The following is a 19,045-nucleotide window of genomic DNA, read 5'->3' as shown; positions in this document are numbered from 1 at the left end:
CTGAATATTTAAACAATAGTTTTAGTTAAAAATACTCCATTGACTAAATATTTAAATTAACAGAGCATTCCATTTCCTTACACTTTCCTTTCAATAAATATTATGTTGCATTTAAAACAACACTTTATATTGCTGTTTATTTAAATGAAATATTCTGTTTAAAGGGGAATTCAACAGCATTGGAATGTTAATGGTTAAATGGTTATTGAAACTCAGGGGGCCATTTACTTAGCTCGAGTGAAGGAATAGAGGGAAAAAAACATTGAATTTCGAATGTTTTTTTGGCTACTTCGACCATCGAATGGGCTACTTCGACCTTCGACTATGACTTCGACTTCGAATCGAACTAAAAATCGTTTGACTATTCGACCATTCGGTAGTCGAAGTACTGTCTCTTTAAGAAAAAACTTCAACCCCCTAGTTCACCACCTAAAAGCTACCGAAGTCAACCAGGCCTGACTGGCAATCTGTGGGTTCTGGCAAATGCCAGAGGGGCTGCTATAAGGTGCCATAGAAAGTCAATATTTAGTGGGCTGGTGGGGGCTGTTTGGGCCTCTGTATACCTGAAATGCCAGGGCCTATTTTAATTCTCAGTCCGGACCTGGAAGTCAATGTTAGCCCCATAGGCTTAGCAATATTTTTTAGGTCGAAGAAAAATCGTTTGATCGATGGATTAAAATCCTTCTAATTGAACGATTCGAAGGATTTAATCGTTCGATTTGAACAAATAGCGCTAAATTGCGCTAAATATTATTATTAATAATAATATTATTATTAATTATTATTAATAATATTCTATTATTAGAATATTAGATATTTGAAGTCGAAGGATTTAACTTTGACAGTCGAATATCGAGAGTTAATTAACCCTCGATATTCGACCTTAAGTAAATTTGCCCCTCAGTGTTCAGGGTATTTTAAGGGTAGATTATTCAAAGCTTAAGACTACTCCCTTAGCTCAATCCAGACCGTGGGTACAGAGCCAGGCCACGGCGCCAGCTGAGTGCGCGCTCGATAACACATGCGCAAAACTGCGCTCCAGCGCGCATGCGCAGAAACACATTTACTCAAGGAATAGAAGCGGCAGTCGGGTAGAGACGGGACCGGACATGGGGTAGGCAACTGAGCAGGTACGTGCCTGGCGCCCCCCCCAGCTTTGCGCCCTAGGCACGAGCCTACTCTGCCTACCACAGTTCCGGCCCTACGTGGGTACCCAACATTTTTTACCAACACAACGCAACACAAGCATGAAAAATGTTCCTGGGGTGCCAAATAAGGGCTGTGATTGGCTATTTGGTAGCCCCATGTGGACTGGCAGCCTACAGGAGGCTCTGTTTACCTGGTTTTTATGCAACCACAACTTGCCTCCAAGCCTGGAATACAAAAATAAGCGCCTGCTTTGAGGCCAATGGGAACATCATCCAAGGGGTTGCTGAGTAAATTGTTGCTCATGAGTCAGGTTGGGGACCATCGATCTAGACTAAAAATGTTTTTGTGATTTACCAATTCTCTTGTCTTTTTTTTCACCAACTAAACATGGCAGAAGAAGAGGTGATGAGAACCATTCAAGCCATTGGGCAGGATGATAATTCTGTGAACTTACTCTTTAGTTTATCTTTGTGTGCAACAAAGAAACATTGTGGGGGTTATTTATTAAAGTTCGAATGCCAAAAATTCAAAAATTCTAGTTTTTTTTACTATAAAATCCACATTTTTAGTGAAAAAAAACCTCAGATTTATTATACTCCAAGGATGGAAAAAGTCTGAATCTGAAAATTTCAGACCTGCTGATGTTGTATGTAAGTCTGGAAGAAGTCTCAAAGATATCCTGATCTGTGCTGGGTTTCATGCAATAATACTAAGATTTTGTGGTTTCCGGGCAAAAAAACGAAAAAATTTGTACGATTTGAATTTTCGTAAGATTTTCACAATTGTTTAGAGTTTTTTCCCGCGCTGGAATTTTTCGGGAACATGTATTGATAAATAAGGGGAAATAACCCGTGAAGATTTGATCTGAGTATATTTTAGAAAATAATGAGATAAATTCAGATTTGATAAATTAATGTGCAAGAGCACAAAAACTTGAGAAACTGTGATCAAAATTTTTCGGTTTTGAGTTTAAGTGAGAAAAAAGGAGAATCTTTCTCAGATTTTGATATCTATCAGTCAAATGGAATGTTCAACAAGGCCGAATAGTGTGAAGTTAAATGTTCAGCCAAACAGAAGTAAATGTAATGCTTGGTGAAATGAAGTGGCAGGTTTATTAAAGGTTGAATTGAAAATTCGAATTAAAATTTTCGAAATTTACAGTAAAATCAAATTCATGTGCATTAAAAAAACTCACATGCATTTGAAATTCAAATATTGATAAATGTGCCTCTAAATGTTGTGGTGAACTAAATGTTTGGTGAAACATGGATGCAGATTTACTGAGCATCTATGGAGATTTTCTATGTTTAAAATCCATCTGGTCTAAGGCAATGCTTGGAGAGTAGCTGATCCCTTTTGTAGATTAGGCTTTAGGAAAATTGCCACAACGTAACGGAGTTCCAGTTCCACAAAATACTCACTGTGTCTGTGATTAAAAGGGACAGATGTTATAGAGTGAGTGGAAGCATTTGTTAGCATGCATGTAATGTAAATTAATACATACCGCCATATTCAGATAAAAGTCAGTCCAATATGATGTGATATGTAGATTTTGCTCTATCGTCAACATGAAAATATAATGTGCAGTGCAGCCTTTGTGGCCCAGAAAAGTGCATAAGATTTTGTGCCAACGTGTACTTCTTCAAACCAGCAAATTCATGTCAGGTTTCTTTTTTTATCTTAAAGTTTTTTTTCATTTGCAGTATTTGTGTCACCACCAAGGAGCTGCTTTTCCACAAAGGTGAAACTGCACGCCACCATCCACCATTAAATAAAACTGGTGGTTTCGCTGGTTGAGGGGAATGGTACGACCATCCAGTAATAATCAATTATTTATTCAAAACTAAACAAGTCAAGTGATTCAATTGATTATGTAATACAAGTATACATAAGAAAACAAAACATCTTCTGTGTCTGTATAAAGGAGGGCTGTGTTATCAACTAGGTTTTTGCACAAAGATGCAATTGTTGTTGGCTCTCGGCTTTTCTCATCAACAGAAAGCAAGACACTTGTATGAGCCAATGTGTGTGCAGCCCATTATAGTTAGCTGTGGTTGGGAGGAGAAAGAAAGCTGTGATTTGAAGGGCTGAAGAGTTCCAGATCACCGGGAAGCTCTCCCTTCCACTTGCAGCCCTGGGATATCTTTGTACAGACACAAGCCAGAATTCCACACTGACAGATTTCTACACACCAGAAAGAGCCAAGAGGACAAGGAGCAATGGGTGGCACATGTCTGCAGCTCTTTGGGTTCCTCTCAAGTTTGGTTGGTTGGATTGGGGTGGTGGTAGCTGCCACTACTAATGACTGGGTGCTGACCTGTGACTACAGCATCAATACGTGTAGGAAGCTGGATGAGGTTGGGTCTAGAGGGCTGTGGGCAGACTGTGTCATCGCTATAGGACTCTACCACTGCAAGCCACTGGCTGACATCCTTACTTTGCCTGGTGAGACTCTCAACTTTCACTTACTCTGCCAGTTTGGGGTGATTTTATATTGGGGGTTTCTAAAAATGTAGTTGTAGCATCAATATGAACCACCTTCTAGCAGTAGTTTGTCTGACCACAATAATGTTTTTGAAGTACATTCCTAACACACAGCCATTGGCTGTAGGAGGCATACGTTGAAGGATATCAGTTTGGAAATGGTATTCAACATATCCCCCTTAAAACAGATATTCACATACCTCTTATATACGGAATCATGAGTGAAGATGTGCAAATTTCTCACTTATATCCCTGTGTAAACCATTTATAGTATACCTCCAACTGTCCAGGACCTTTTTCTGAGTTAAGGTGGCCATACATGGGCAGATAAAAGCTGCCGATATTGGTCCTTTAGACCGATTCAACAGTTTATCTGCCTGTGTGTGGGGGCTTCTGACAGGTATGCAATTAGCTTAGCACAATTCCCTTCATATAGTCACTGCTGCTTTATTGTGAGTCTTTAGCAGAGACTTTTACAGACACAACTCTGGCTGTCCCTACTGACTATTGTTTTATTATCTCTATTTTTTAATTGCAAATGCGGTGCTTTCTGTAAAATTAATTTTAGGATTATGTCATGATTGATTACAAATGTAAATGTATACATAGGGGCCAATTCATTAACTTCGAGTGAAGGAATAGAAGAAAAAAAACTTAGAATTTCGAAGTGTTTTTTTTGGCTACTTCGACCATCGAATGGGCTACTTCGACCTTCGACTACGACTTCGACTCGAAGGATTCGAACTAAAAATCGTTCGACTATTCGACCATTCGATAGTCGAAGTACTGTCTCTTTAAGAAAAAACTTTGACCCCCTAGTTCGCCACCTAAAAGCTACCGAACTCAATGTTAGCCTATGGGGAAGGTCCGCATAAGCTTGCCTAACTTGTTTTGGTCGAAGGATAATCCTTCAATCGTTGGATCAAAATCCTTCAAATCGTTCAATTCGAAGGATTTAATCGTTTGATCGAACGATTATTCCTTTGATTGTTCGATCGAACTATTTGCGCAAAATCCTTCGACTTCAATATTCGAAGTCAAAGGATTTTCATTCCCCAGTCGAATATCGAGGGTTAATTAACCCTCGATATTTGACCCTTGATGAATTTGCCCCATACTGTAAGTTTTATTAATATATTTAATAATTTAAATGTCCAAATATTGGTTTGCTCAATGAAAGAATATTTGATTGTAAGCAATTTCCAATACACATTCATTAAATAAATTCAAGCAAGTTCATTGTAACTGCAATTGCTGCTGAAAGCAGTGGGTGTTAATCCCTTTCTGTTTTCTGGGCCAGAACCAGAACAGGAGCAAGTTCTTCACCGTGTAGTTTTAGCAGCCGGTTGAGGCATTGATACTGAAGTTTGAAAATCTTACTTTCGTCAAAAACAAAAATTTGCAAGAACATTAGCAATTTTTCAAGACACCGGTATGATGAATATTTGCATATTACTACACAGTAATGCACAATTTTACCAGGTGTCATTTATGCCAATGTAAAAATACTTATCAAAAGCGCTATTTTTTTGCCAGGTACAATTATAAAGAGTGGGGGTTGTTGCCCAGAAAACAAATTTTGTAGGGGGGGGTTTGAGCCACCAAAGACACCACTGGTTTTTATTAGCAATAACATGTAAAAATAACTTTAATTCCATTAAAAATATATAAATAATGTATGCATTTATAATACACAAAAGCCATGAATATCTTGTAAATTATATCTTTATAAACGGTGACTAGTGATGTCATCAGTTATAAACGCTGAGTAGTGATGTCATTTTTGTCACATGATTTACTAAAACTTGTGTATTATAATAAATAAACTACCCCTTGTTGGGGTCATACTTTTATATCATTATGGAACTCCTCGGTGACTTATAATATCCTTATATTTTACAATAGGGGGTCCTTTATTCACTATATTATGTACATTATGGAAGTTGCATCGAATTATATTTTCTTTCACTCTGCAAAACACGGGTTTTAGGAGGAGGAACCTTTTAAGGGGAACTTATGAGGTTTAAGGTCTGACTGTGCTGAATGTGCAGTCCCATGGAACATCCCAACGGCACCATAATTTGTGGCAAGGTAACATATCAGCATTCTGTTGTTGGGTAAATGGAAATACAAACGTGCTAAAACAAGCAGCTGTATTGTCATTTATTATGTAGAAATATACTACACTACAGCTAACAAATAGTCACGCAGGTTTCTAAAAATAACATCATGTTGTCTGAATATAAATGTACAGAGCATGTTAAGGATAACTAAGCTGCTTTACTATTAACTCTAAATTCCACATGCTGAATATTGTGCATAGTGCTCATGTATTACCCAAATATAACCAAATTAGAGTCAAATAATTTCTCTATGGCAGTGGTTTGCAATTGTTTGCTATAGTCAACACCTGAGCATCACCAGCTTTAAAGAGATCCTGTCATGGGAAAACATGTTTTTTTCAAAACGCATCAGTTAATAGTGCACTGAAATCCATTTCTCAAAAGAGCAAACAGATTTTTTTTATATTCAATTTTGAAATTTGACATGGGGCTAGACATTTTGTCAATTTCCCAGCTGCCCCTGGTCATGTGACTTGTGCCTGCACTTTAGGAGAGAAATGCTTTTTGGCAGGCTGCTGTTTTTCCTTCTCAATGTAACTGAATGTGTATCAGTGGGACATGGGTTTTTACTACTGAGTGTTGTTCTTAGATCTACCAGGCAGCTGTTATCTTTTGTTAGGGAGCTGTTATCTGTTACCTTCCCATTGTTCTTTTGTTTGGCTGCTGGGGGGCAAAAGGGAGGGGGTGATATGACTCCAACTTGCAGTACAGCAGTAAAGAGTGATTGAAGTTTATCAGAGCACAAGTCACATGACTTGGGGCAGCTGGGAAATTGACAATATGTCTAGCCCCATGTCAGATTTCAAAATTGAATATAAAAAAATCTGTTTGCTCTTTTGAGAAATGGATTTCAGTGCAGAATTCTGCTGGAGCAGCACTATTAATTGATTCATTTTGAATTTTTTTTTTCCCATGACAGTATCCCTTTAAGTATGAAATGACAGCTAGAAACCTGTAAAAAAATAGAATGTGATACTGTATCCTAGAAATGTTAACTAAAATATAAGTGGTCTCCAGTCTCCTATAAACATTTGAGTCAGGATCCATTGCAGAGTGAGATGACAGGGAGGATGGCACATTTTTTATCCCCCACTCCTCTCCCATGTACATGCTTTACACCAGTGATCCTCAACCAGTAGCTCGTGAGTAACATGTTGCTCTCCAACCCCTTGGATGTTGCTCCCAGTGGCCTCAAAGCAGGAGCTTATTTTTGAATTCCAGGCTTGGAGGTAAGTTTTGGTTGCATAAAACCCAGGTGTACTGCCAAATAGAACCTCAATGTAGGTTGACAATCCACATAGGGCCTATCAAATGGCCAATCACAGCCCTTATTTGGCACCCCAAGAACATTTTTCATGCATGTGTTGCTCCCCAACTCCTTTTACTTCTGAATGTTGCTCACGGGTTAAAAAGGTTGGGGATCCTTGCTTTACACAGTACCTCCAGGCATCACCCATTGCACACTTTCCCCTATATACACCAGTCTCTGCATCTCTTTTCCTACAGTCCTTTGCTCATTATGCCTCTATCCTAAATACACCAATACAGCTATGGGACCTGTTCTGAAAAATGTTTGGGACCTGAGGTTTTCCAGATAATGGATCTTTCCGTAATCTGGATCTTCATACTTTAAGTCTACTAGAAAATAATTTAAATATTAAATAAACCCAATAGGGTAATATTGTATCTTACAATAAGCAAAACCAACCTATTGGGTTTATTTAATATTTAAATTATTTTCTTGTAGACTTGGATCAAGTAAAAATAACTGTTTTATTATTACAGAGTAAAAGGAAATAATTTTTAAAAAATTTGGTTATTTGGATAAAATGGAGTCAATGGGAGATGGCCTTCCTGTAATTCTGAGCTTTCTTCGGAATGGGTTTCTGGATAACTTTTCTTTATGTTTGTCCACAAAATACACCTCCTTCACCAACCCTAATAGGGATGTAGCGAACGTCGGAAAAAAAGTTCGCGAACATATTCGCGAACTTGCGCAAAAACGCGAGCGGTTCGCGAACGGTTCGCGAACCCCATAGACTTCAATGGGAAGGCGAACTTTAACATCTAAAAAAAAAATTTCTGGCCAGAAAAATGATTTTAAAGTTGTTTAAAGGGTGCAACGACCTGGACAGTGGCATGCCAGAGGGGGATCAAGGGCAAAAATGTATCTGAAAAATCTGCCTGTGTGTGCTTGGAAGAGATAGTGTAGGGGGAGAGCTGTTAGTGATTTCAGGGACAGATGATAGTAAGTTTGCTGGCTAGTAATCTGCTTGATACTGCTCTGTATTGGAGGGACAGAAGTCTGCAGGGATTTGAGGGACATTTTAGCTTAGGTAGCTTTGCTGGCTAGTAATCTACTGTTCTCTTTAAACAACTGCCATACGTTGACCTTGTAGGCATTGTTTGCCCAGTTTTTTTGGACGCAGCCACTGAAGCACAGTTGCCAGAAAAAATATGCCATATAAATGCTGAAAATAGTCATTTTTCGCCATACGTTGACCTTGTAGACATTGTTTGCCCAGTTTTTTTGGTTGCAGCCACTGAAGCACAGTTGCCAGAAAAAATATGCCATATAAATGCTGAAAATAGTCATTTTTTGCCATACGTTGACCTTGTAGGCATTGTTTGCCCAGTTTTTTTGGTCGCAGCCACTGAAGCACAGTTGCCAGAAAAAATATGCCATATAAATGCTGAAAATAGTCATTTTTTGCCATATACGTTGAGTCAACGTATGGCAAAAAATGACTATTTTCAGCATTTATATGGCATATTTTTTCTGGCCTCTGTGCTTCAGTGGCTGCGGCCAAAAAAACTGGGCAAACAATGCCTACAAGGTCAACGTATACACTACTACAGCGGTGGATACGGATTACGTAAAATATATTATGGCTGCTTGAAAAAAGTCACTCCGGTGTTTTTTCTGGAGACGGTAATATTATGGATATTTAGACAGAATGTGAACAAGGTCACACAGCTAGATGGCGGGTTGAAGAAAACACTGTGCAAATAATGCCTACAGGGCAAATAATGCCTAAAAGGTCAACTTATACACTACTACAGCGGTAGTAAAATAAAAAAAAGTAAAATAAAAAAAAATGAATATTAAAAAAAAAAATTAAAGTTGGTGCTGCTGAACTACTAGGAGCAGCAGATTAGCACACCAGTCCCACTCCCCAACACTGCTAGACTAATAGCACTGGGCTCTTATAGTAGTAGTAGTAGTAGTAGTAAAACAACAAAAAAATAAATAAAAGCAGTCCTTACAAGGACTACTGTTATTGCAGCAGTCAGCAGATGAGATCAGAAGCAGGACAGCTGCCCACTGCAGCTACATACAGAGCACTGCAGTAGAAGGTAGATTACTAGCCAGCAAAGCTACCTAAGCTTAAATGTCCCTCAAACCCCTGCAGACTTCTGTCCCTCCAATAACAGAGCAGTATCAAAACGATTACTAGCCAGCAAACTTTCAACTGTCCCTGAAATCACTAACAGGCAGCAGCTCTCTCCCTACACTATCTCTTCAGCACACACAGGCAGAGTGAAAAAACGCTGCAGGGCTTCGGTTTTTATAGGGAAGGGGAGTGGTCCAGGGGAGAGCTTCCTGATTGGCTGCCATGTACCTGCTGGTCTGGGGTGAGAGGGCAAAAAAAAGCGCCAACAATGGCGAACCCAAAATGGCGAACGTCGCGCGACGTTCGCGAACTTCCGGCGAGCGCGAACACCCGATGTTCGCGCGAACAAGTTCGCCGGCGAACAGTTCGCGACATCTCTAAACCCTAATATATAAACCTTTTCATCAGAATCTGCTCTCTCTCTGCGTTTGGTTCATACACCTCTTCATCCGTGTGCTCATATTCATTAACATTTATCTTACATTTAGGCTAGTAGAATAGGTGATAAAAACATTCTGCATAAATACCAAACCAATCCTGTTTGCCATGACCATTAAATTTAAGTTCTTCAGCCACTGCCCTATTCCCAGAATTCAAATTCGTTAGCCTTTGTCCTCTCCCTCCCCTCCCTTCTGCAGTTTACATCTCCTCTCCACAGAACTTGTCCACTAACACATTCAGAATAAAATCACCACTAGTGAAACTACCAGTTACAAATATTGATTTACACAGGCAATCAGATGTTTATTTACACATCTCTTCTTCATTATGCCCACTGCAAAGAGATGCTGGCACAATCCACTGGAAAATGTGATGCTCAAAAGTGGCAGAGATTTCATTTTGTGTTTATCGTCATGCACAAAGAGCAAAGTGTGTACTCAAGCCTTACCAATTAGCAAAAAACACCTACTATTTTTAGAATAATGTCTCTATAATAGTAATATATTCTATAGGATTTTCTAGTTCACTTATTTAAAATAGTTTACATCACTACCAAGCTAAATTATATAAGTTTCTAGGATCTGTCACCTTGGTGGTTAGCATTGAGTGAGAAGCAGAAATTTGCTTTGAATTAAATTGGTATGAATAGTCATACGTTAAGTAACTAGAACTATCTCAAATTTGTATGAAGACAAGGCCAAACTATATTAATTAGCTCAGGCATTCAGGCATAATAAAGTATTGCTGTGAATTGCATAATAAAGTGTGAAGGGAGAAGCTCAGGCCTCTGGCAGCAGTAGCAGAACATTACTAACCTGCTTCTCTAGAGAATGGTATGCTGGAAACAGTCCATCAAGCCATCTTGTGTCAGTTTTATGCCGATACTCCCTGCATCTAACGATATACTGAATACGAATGTGCAGAGACCATCTATCATTAGTTGCAGAGAGTTAGGGCTAAGTGAAAAACTGCAGCAATTGTTCTAACAGATAGTGATGGCAAATCTGTCCCGAATGAAATGCATAATGCAATAATTTTGACACATGACAATTTTTTTACACTTGACTATTTTTTCCAAATGCATTAAAGTCAATGGGCGTCCGATGCGCACCAATTATTTTTTTTTTGTCATGGTGGATTTTCACTTGCGAATTTTCAACGCAGTTTCACGAAAACATTTGCGGGTGACGAAACACGGAAATTTGCCACAAATCCATGCCTGGTGTGCAGAGAGGAGATCGAGGGGTCGCAGCCAGGTGGGGATCTGGGACTATGGGCCAGAAGGGGGATCGAGACTCAGGGCAAAGAGGGGATCCGGGACTGTAGCGGAACAGGATCAGGACTATGGCCAGAGAGAAGAGTTAGACTGCAGGCCTAGAAAGAGATCAGGACTCTGGGCAGAACAGGGACTGGGTCTGTGGCAGGAGGGGGGTCAGGCAGGAGGGGGATCAGGCAGGAGGGGGATCAGATTTAGGACTGTGGCCAGAGGGTGGACTGCGAGCAGAGAGAGGATTGGGGCATGAAGCAACCAGGAAGGCACAGTCAGGGCTAAGCGGGACTGATGCGAGTGCCAAAATGACAGCAGCAAGAGCACCTTGTATGTCTCCCATCCAGTCCTGCCTAATTGGATGAGATTTAGTCTAGCTTCTGGCAGAATGTGCCTGCGACACTCAGATACACAGAGGAGCCATGGAAATATGCAAAAGTAGTGGGTTGAGCACTTTTTTCTCACTTTTACATCAATATTTGACCCGAAAGGTACAAAAACATATTCTTCCATTTCATGTTGATTAGCATGTTCTAATCCATTGTGAAATGTTATGGTATATGTACTGGAATGTAACATTTAGCACAGGTACTGTATTTAGTAATAGAGCAAATGAGCAATTAATAAGGTATGCAGGAAATTATTTTTTTCACAGGAAACATGTTCAGAGGGAAAAAATGCCTATGGGAATGTTACTAATGGCGCTTTTTTGTTCTAGGAAGTGTAAATGCCTAAGGTCCAGGGTCCAGCAAGATCCAGCTCAATCAAAAAGTGAGCGTTGGGCAGTATCGGTGCCTCTAATAGGTTGCACTGCTCTCGTACAAGTGATGTTACTGTTTATGATTATTTTACGGAGATATTAGGGGTAACTTCCAATTCCCCTCAGCCTGTGCAGGAGCATAGCTCTTAGTTTTCATTCAGCCAGCATTTCTGTTTGTATAAATTGACTGTACTATGCGCCTCACGCCAGATAAAAATCGATTGTAAGAAGCATCTTTGGCATCAGTAGACACAAGCCAAGTCTTGTTCCGTCCTGCAGCCCAGGGTCAAACTAACCTGCTGGAAAAAATGCCAGTGGGCCCCCGTCCTCGCTCCCACTAGTCCTACTCGCTAGCGGCTATGGTGCTGCTGAAAGTAGGGAGTATTTGTGAAATAATCAGCAGTAATGGTGTGGGGAGCAGGGAACGATTGTGTGGTTTGTTTGTGTTATGTGCGATGGATCTGCATTGTTGTGTGGCATGCAGAAGATCTGAAGCAGGCAATGGGAAGGGAGGCCCTAGAGATTGGGTTTCTGGTGGTCCAAACTAGCTCAGTCAAACACTGCTGTAGCCTCTCTCGCTCTATAACTTGCCCATCTGAATGATGTGTAAGTTAGGGGGTAAATACTCATTTTTAGTACTACTAAATGCAGACAGAGCCGGCTGTTAAAGGGGTTGTTCACAGCGACATGACTACAGTGTGTCAGGCCCCCCTGCAAGAAAATCAGGCCCCCCTGCAAGAAAATCTTCAGAGGGCCCTTAACAACCCACCCGCCCATCTGCGCTGCCCCACCCACTCCCGGCCAGCACCGAATAGTGATGAACGAATGTTGTGTTTTCATCCAACAGTCGGATAAATGTAGTTCTTACCTGCGATTTCTCCTTCACTTCCATTTTCTTTAGAACATCCAACACGTCCCATGCATTTTGTCGCATTGCGACGTGTTGGCTCCTCTCGCAACGTGAAGTCCTACCCTAAGGGCTCTTACAGACGAGCGTTTGAAGCTGCGCTCCCCTGCATTTCTTTTTTATGCGTTCAGCCGCAGGGGAGAGCAGGAGTAGACGCATTCAGTTTTTCTCAATGAGGCTGTACTCACACAGGCGCATGTAGGCGCCGAACGCAGGTTGAGATGCAACATGCTGCATTTTTCCTGCGTTCGGCGTTGATCCGTCGTGACACGACTGTCGGATGCAGACGCTACACGCGGTGTCTGCATCCGACAGTCATGTCGCGCCGGATCAACGCTGTGACTTCATCCGACATTTCTATCACTTACATTATTTCCATCGCATGCGTTTTGTCGCCGGCGTTTTGTTGCAGCATGTTGGATCGTGCCAAAAACATCCGTGTAGTCCTACCCTAAGAGACTGGAATATGAATAGGAGAGGCTGCATAGAAAGAGGAGTAAAGAGAAGTAGCAATAACAATACATTTGTAGCCTTACAGAGCATTTGTTTTTTTTAGAAGGGGTCAGTGACCCCCATTTGAAAGCTGGAACAAGTCAGAAGAAGAAGAAGAAGGCAAATCATTCAAAAACTATATAAAAGAAAAAATGAAGGCCAAAAGAAAAGTTGCTTAGAAAAAGACATTCTATAACATACTAAAGTTAACTTGAAGGTGAACCACCCCTTTAAAATATACAGTATATGGGTCACACACACATGGAATGGATATGTTGTGATATATATATTCACCTGACACATTTCATGCCTCTTAGGCGATGTCGCCAAACGAGTGGATCTCTCCCTGATATGCCCACATTGAGGTAGGCGATATTGGGCCTAAAAATCAGTTTCATAATGCATCCAATACGGGCAGCCAGATAGAGGGACCGCATAAACGCACAGATGCAGGCACGATCCGACAAGTTTTTTTTAACCTGCCCAATCGACATCTGCCTGACTTTCAGGCAGATATCTATCTGAAGCCAGTCGGATGGCCCCACACACGGGCTAATAAGCTGCCGGCTCGGTCTCGGTCTGTTGTTTTATCGGCCGTGTATGGGGGTCTTAAGGATTTGACTAAAGGTGGCCATAGATGTGCAGATTTACCATCACATCGGACGAACGATCGTTAGGTGCCATCTCCCGACCTGCCACTAACCATTTAGATAAAATAAAGCAGCAAAGAGAACAAACCAGCCGAAGTCCTGCCCATCACAACAATCGTACGAAAGTATGCCCGACAAATTCTACTGGGAAACTCACAGTGATATCAGCAGATCGGCAATACATGCAGAGATAATATCAGCAGCCAACAGAAATCTTTTAACCTGTCCGATCGACCAAACGACCGATCTCCATGGGACAAAAAATGTCGGGACTCTCCACGCGCGGTCCGAAAATCGTACGAGATCGGATCTTTGCATCAATTGCCAGCTTAAATCGGAATCATACATAAGAATAACGTTTCTGTCTACCCCAACCAGGGCCGCCATCAGGGGGGCACAGAGGTTACGAGTGTACGGGGCCTGGGCCTGAAGGGGGCCCGGCAGTGCTGAACTTTTGAAAGAGTCGGGCCCCCCTTGACAGCCAGGCCCGGATTTGTGGAAAGGTCACCTAGGGTGGCAAGATTTTAGGGGGGCGGCATGCTGCCAATCACACCCACATTGGTTCAAAAACACTGGGGATGTGCTGGAGATACAATCATTTTTTAAATTTCCTGTGCGACAGTCCCTATTGCTCCGGTCCGGATGATGAAAATTTGCTAGAATAAAGGGGAGGGGAAAGGGGAGACGAACGACAGTGGGCCCAGGGGCACCCACTATGTAAATCTGGCCCTGTTGACAGCGACAAAGCAGTGCCGCCTCCTTCCGAAGTCCTGAATGCGGAAGTGCCGAAAAGCCGAAGCATACCTTCCAACAGTTCCTCATTTGACAGAACAGCCCGCAGTCCCTCATTTGTACTGGAAAGTCCCGTTTTTCTCTGCACTGAACAGCCAGAAAAAGAAACAAAGTTTCTCACTTAATTGGCTTTTGGCAGAGAGCCCAGAACAGCCACCAGGTGCACTTGGAAACATTTGTAACAATTTCAGATAAGCAAAAAGTAATTGTAACAATATTAGATAACGGTCCCTTGGGAAAAGTTAGACTCGCATCTTAAAGGGCAATTCACCTTCATTAGCAAAACTGTAATTACTGAAAAAAATCATAGAAATGTGTTCAAACTTTCATAACCTGCCAAATTTTGTTAAATGAACATGGTCTTTTAACTGTGATGTAGAGTGGGAAATGTTGTTGTACGGCCCCGTGATTTCCAATGGCTGCCCTGACCCAACCATTCTCCAACATGTGAATCTTTTTCACGTAGCTTGGATGCCACAAAGTTCTCTTTTCCACACAGAGCAGGAGCAGTTTGCGTCCCTAGATTGTCAGCAGGTCTGTCAGAAAAACAAGAAGGCGACCATTCCCAAAGCAGCGGCGATACTCGCCATCACCACTAGTGGTCGCTCTTTGCCCATTTATTAAAGAGGTCCCCGTATAACGGAGAGATCTTGGCTGGAAAGCGGTTTATTTGGCATTTAGTTTGCGTTTGGTGGCGGAGGAGTAAAAAGTATCAGCTAAATCAGAAGCATTTGTACAAGGGCACAGAAGAGCATTGAAGTTACTTTATGTTGCAGAAGAAGGAAACTTCCCCCTTGTTGTAACCACTATTTAATAACTACGACACTACTAAACCTGTAGCTACTGAATGGCACACATGAGATTGCGCAATTAATCTATAACTGCGCCATGAATGCAACTTGTCCCGCTGCACTTTATTGTGGGGCAGAATCCAGCGCAGGCAGCGCTCTGTGATTGGCTGGGAGTGGTTTTGGCGTCCCTGCAGCCAGTGGTGGGTGGGAGAAGAGGAGTGGGGGGAGTGCTGTGTGTAGCGAGGGAACAGTCGCACCCAATACACCTACAGAAGCTCCTCAGCCCCGGGTCACTGCCTCTCCCTCTGCTGATCAGTGTGCCAGTGACTAGCAATGGGTGGCACGTGCCTGCAGTTCTTTGGCTTCATCTCCAGTGTGATCGGATGGATCGGGGTGATAGTGGCCACCACTACTAATGACTGGGTGCTGACCTGTGACTACAGCATCAATACGTGTAGGAAGCTGGATGAGCTGGGCTCCAGGGGGCTGTGGGCAGACTGTATCATCTCTGTGGGACTGTATCACTGCAAGCCACTGGCTGACATCCTGGCACTGCCTGGTGAGACCCTCAACTTTCCCTTTACTCTCCCTGCTGGGAATTAGCACCAGCACCTTGCACCCAGACTTGCACCCAGACTTGTACCCAGCTGCCTTACACACGGGGACACTCAGCTTGCACACAATAATATGCATCTCTACTAATGTAACTGACTTTTCAATGATATCTGGGAATAGCGATTAGAGGGGAATGTAGTTGCATTTGGCACACTGCAAATAAGTTTTCAATTCTGTGGGGTTTAATTGCCTACTATCCAAGGTTGCTATCCTGTGGGGTTTAATTGCCTTCTATACAAGGGTGCTATGGGGAGGGTTTAATTGCCTACTATCCAAGGGTGCTATCCTGGGAACTGTTGATGTACTGGAAGAATATTTAGCTTATTTAGAAACATCTGGAAAATATGTGTCCCTGGGTGAGTGGGCTGTGTAGCCAATACAAATGCGTAGAACTTGGCTATCTGGACTGCTGGTAGGAACCTCCCAGAACAGCTTGGCCTTGGTTCTGTTACTATGTATGATTCACTGTACTCATCACTAGATCTTTTTGTTTGAAAAGTAAAAATAACAAGTTTCTCTGCTGCTGTGGAAGTTTTGCAATATCACCTTTTTTATCACTTCTTTTTTTCTTTCCATTCTTGTTTCTTTTACCCTTTTTTCTTTTAGTGTATTGCTTTAAAGAACCAAATTTTAATAAGTACGCAAATGCATTCTCCTCCAGTTCCAGACTGGCCAGACTATTTACTTATTTGCTTATATATTTGGCTAATGTCACACCAAGAGTTTGCCAGTGTTTTGTAGGCACAGCTTTTTTTTTCCAGTTTATGGATAGTTTCAAAAACTATACATTTAGCTTGAAAAGTTGATAACAATACACTATTTGGATAAAATGGAGTCAATGGGAGACAGCCTTTTCATAATTCAGAGCTTTCTGGATAATGGGTTCCCACACCGCATCAACAATTTCACATTTTTTTGCTGCTACTTTTACAAAGATCAATTGCAACTAAAAAATACTGAAATAATTCCTGATTTGACATTATCATTAATGGCATAAACCTCATACTACAATGCATAACAGGCCATAAAAGCATAAACCTGATATACTACTCTATAGTTGGCTTGTTGGTACTTACCCTTATGCAGTTCTTACAGGTCTATACTGGGTTGTTTGGGGCCAGGGCAGGCCATTGCAAGTGTCAGTGGCTGTCTGATGACAGTGGTAGTTGTAGTTCATTTGATCTTGGCCCATAAAGCAGATTTATCAGATGGGGTACAGTTCTTGGTGCAACAGTCCATTGCTGTAGAATTTGCCAGCAGTATTAAAAGTACCCTCTAGGCTTTAACAACTCTGAAACAGGAAAACAACAGAATATTTATATCCTTATATTCCCATATGGGAATTACAAAGGAAAATTCAATGTGGTTCAATTGCCAATTAAACACGTTTATGAAAATACATGATAACTGTCTACATACATTTCCACATAGTTTTGACTCTATATTTTCAAGGGTCATCTTTAACTTTGTGTCTGATAATTCTCCAGCTTTCAATTCTACCAGCACAGAACAGTTATACCTAAACAAATATTACACTCATTTTATATAATGTAATATATATACTGTATATATATATATATATATATATATATATATATATATATATAACCAACAAAAAAGTCCGCACTCATAGGTCTTGTGAAGAAAAAAAGTGGATTTGTTCAACGTTTCGGCTCCTAAAAGTGAGCCGTCATCAGGAGGACCTCCTGATGACGGCTCGCGTTTAGGAGCCGAAACATTGAATACTGTATATCCACGTTTTTCTTCACAAGACCTATGAGTGCGGACTTTTTTGTTGGTTGTAATTACGATTCCTTGTTCCAGCACCTAGCCATTTTCTGGTACTCTGTGTGCACCTGCCTATTTGTTTATTTTATATATATATATATATATATATATACACACACAGGTATAGGACCTGTTATCCAGAATGCTCGGGATCTGAGGTTTTCCGGATAATGGATTGTTCAGTAATTTGGATCTTCAAACCTTAAGTCAACTAGAAAATCATATAAACATTAAATAAACCCAATAGGCTGGTTTTCCCTCCAATAAGGGGTAATTGCATATTAGTTATAATCCAGTACAAGTAGGGTTGCCACCTTTTCCCCCAGTGGAGACCGGGTAGGGGGCGGGGCCATGACATAGAGGGGTGGGCGATCAGTGATTGCTGTGTCAATCATGGGGAATAACGGATAACGGGTTTCCGAAAAACAGATCCCAAGCCTCTATATATATATATATATATATATATATATATATATATATATATATATATATATATATATATATATATATATATGCATTTTATATAGACTGTGTGGATGCCTCCTAGGGATAAGGAAGACAGAGTGATTTAGTGCAGATGATGCATGTATTATTCTATCTATTACTAGTAGGATTTACAGATATATTAATACAGTTTAGGATTAAGAACAAGCTTTTGAAATGAGGTCAGAATCATTAAGAAACCATGTTTACTGGATTACATTTAGCTATGGCCTGTTCTGTCATATCCCAGAATGTAATTTCCAGATTATGGCAGTCAAAACATATAATTTAGAAAGGCTAGAAAATCCCAAAGGTTGAGGACCAATTTTGGCCAGGAATACAGTACACTTATGAACATTCTGTATGATGCCTGTGTGATATAATTGTTGGCCCAGGAGACAAAAGATCATACAGTATGAATCCAGTTTTTTCTAGCACATGCATGGCGTAGTGAGGCTGCCTCATTTGAAAACCTCACTAAATGAGTGAATCTACCCAAGGGTGGCCAGTTTTAAATTAACTTTTAATACGATGTAGAGAGTGATATTCTGACAATTTGAAATTGGTTTTCATTTTTTTTATTGTACAGGTATGGGACCTGTTATGCAGAATGCTCGGGACCTGGGGGTTTCCGGATAACGGATCTTTCTGTAATTTGGGTCTTCATGCCTTAAGTCTACTGGAAATTCATTTAAACATTAAATAACCCAATAGGCTGGTTTTGCTTCCAATAAGGATTAATTATATCTTAATTGGGATCAAGTACAAGCTACTGTTCTATTATTACAGAGAAAAAGGAAATCATTTTTAAAAATTTGGATTATTTGGATAAAATGGAGTCTATGGGAGAAAGCCATTCCATAATTCGGAGCTTTCTGGATATCAGGTTTCCGGATAAGGGATCCTAT

At 40.9% G+C, this 19,045-nt stretch overlaps 1 protein-coding gene across 2 annotated transcripts in view; it reads left to right on the top strand.

Annotated features, from left to right (window-relative positions):
- The first annotated feature begins 3,172 nt into the window (after window positions 1–3,172).
- The window catches only part of LOC108717013 (claudin-11), a 36,535-nt gene continuing 20,662 nt past the window's right edge, over window positions 3,173–19,045 (top strand). The window contains exon 1 of one of the 2 annotated variants that reach the window (XM_041563342.1): window positions 3,173–3,594. In XM_041563342.1, the coding sequence (XP_041419276.1) occupies window positions 3,369–3,594 (226 nt within the window). In that variant the 5' untranslated portion in view covers window positions 3,173–3,368. Of the gene's footprint in view, window positions 3,595–15,492; window positions 15,811–19,045 lie in introns of those variants that run through there. The other variant, XM_018263705.2, reaches the window with a different exon arrangement.

The sequence above is a fragment of the Xenopus laevis genome, chromosome 5L, assembly GCF_017654675.1.
Source record: "Xenopus laevis strain J_2021 chromosome 5L, Xenopus_laevis_v10.1, whole genome shotgun sequence".
Taxonomy (NCBI): Eukaryota; Metazoa; Chordata; class Amphibia; order Anura; family Pipidae; genus Xenopus; species Xenopus laevis.
Note: the sequence above shows the minus strand (reverse complement) of the source record. Positions and strands in the feature narration are given on the sequence as shown.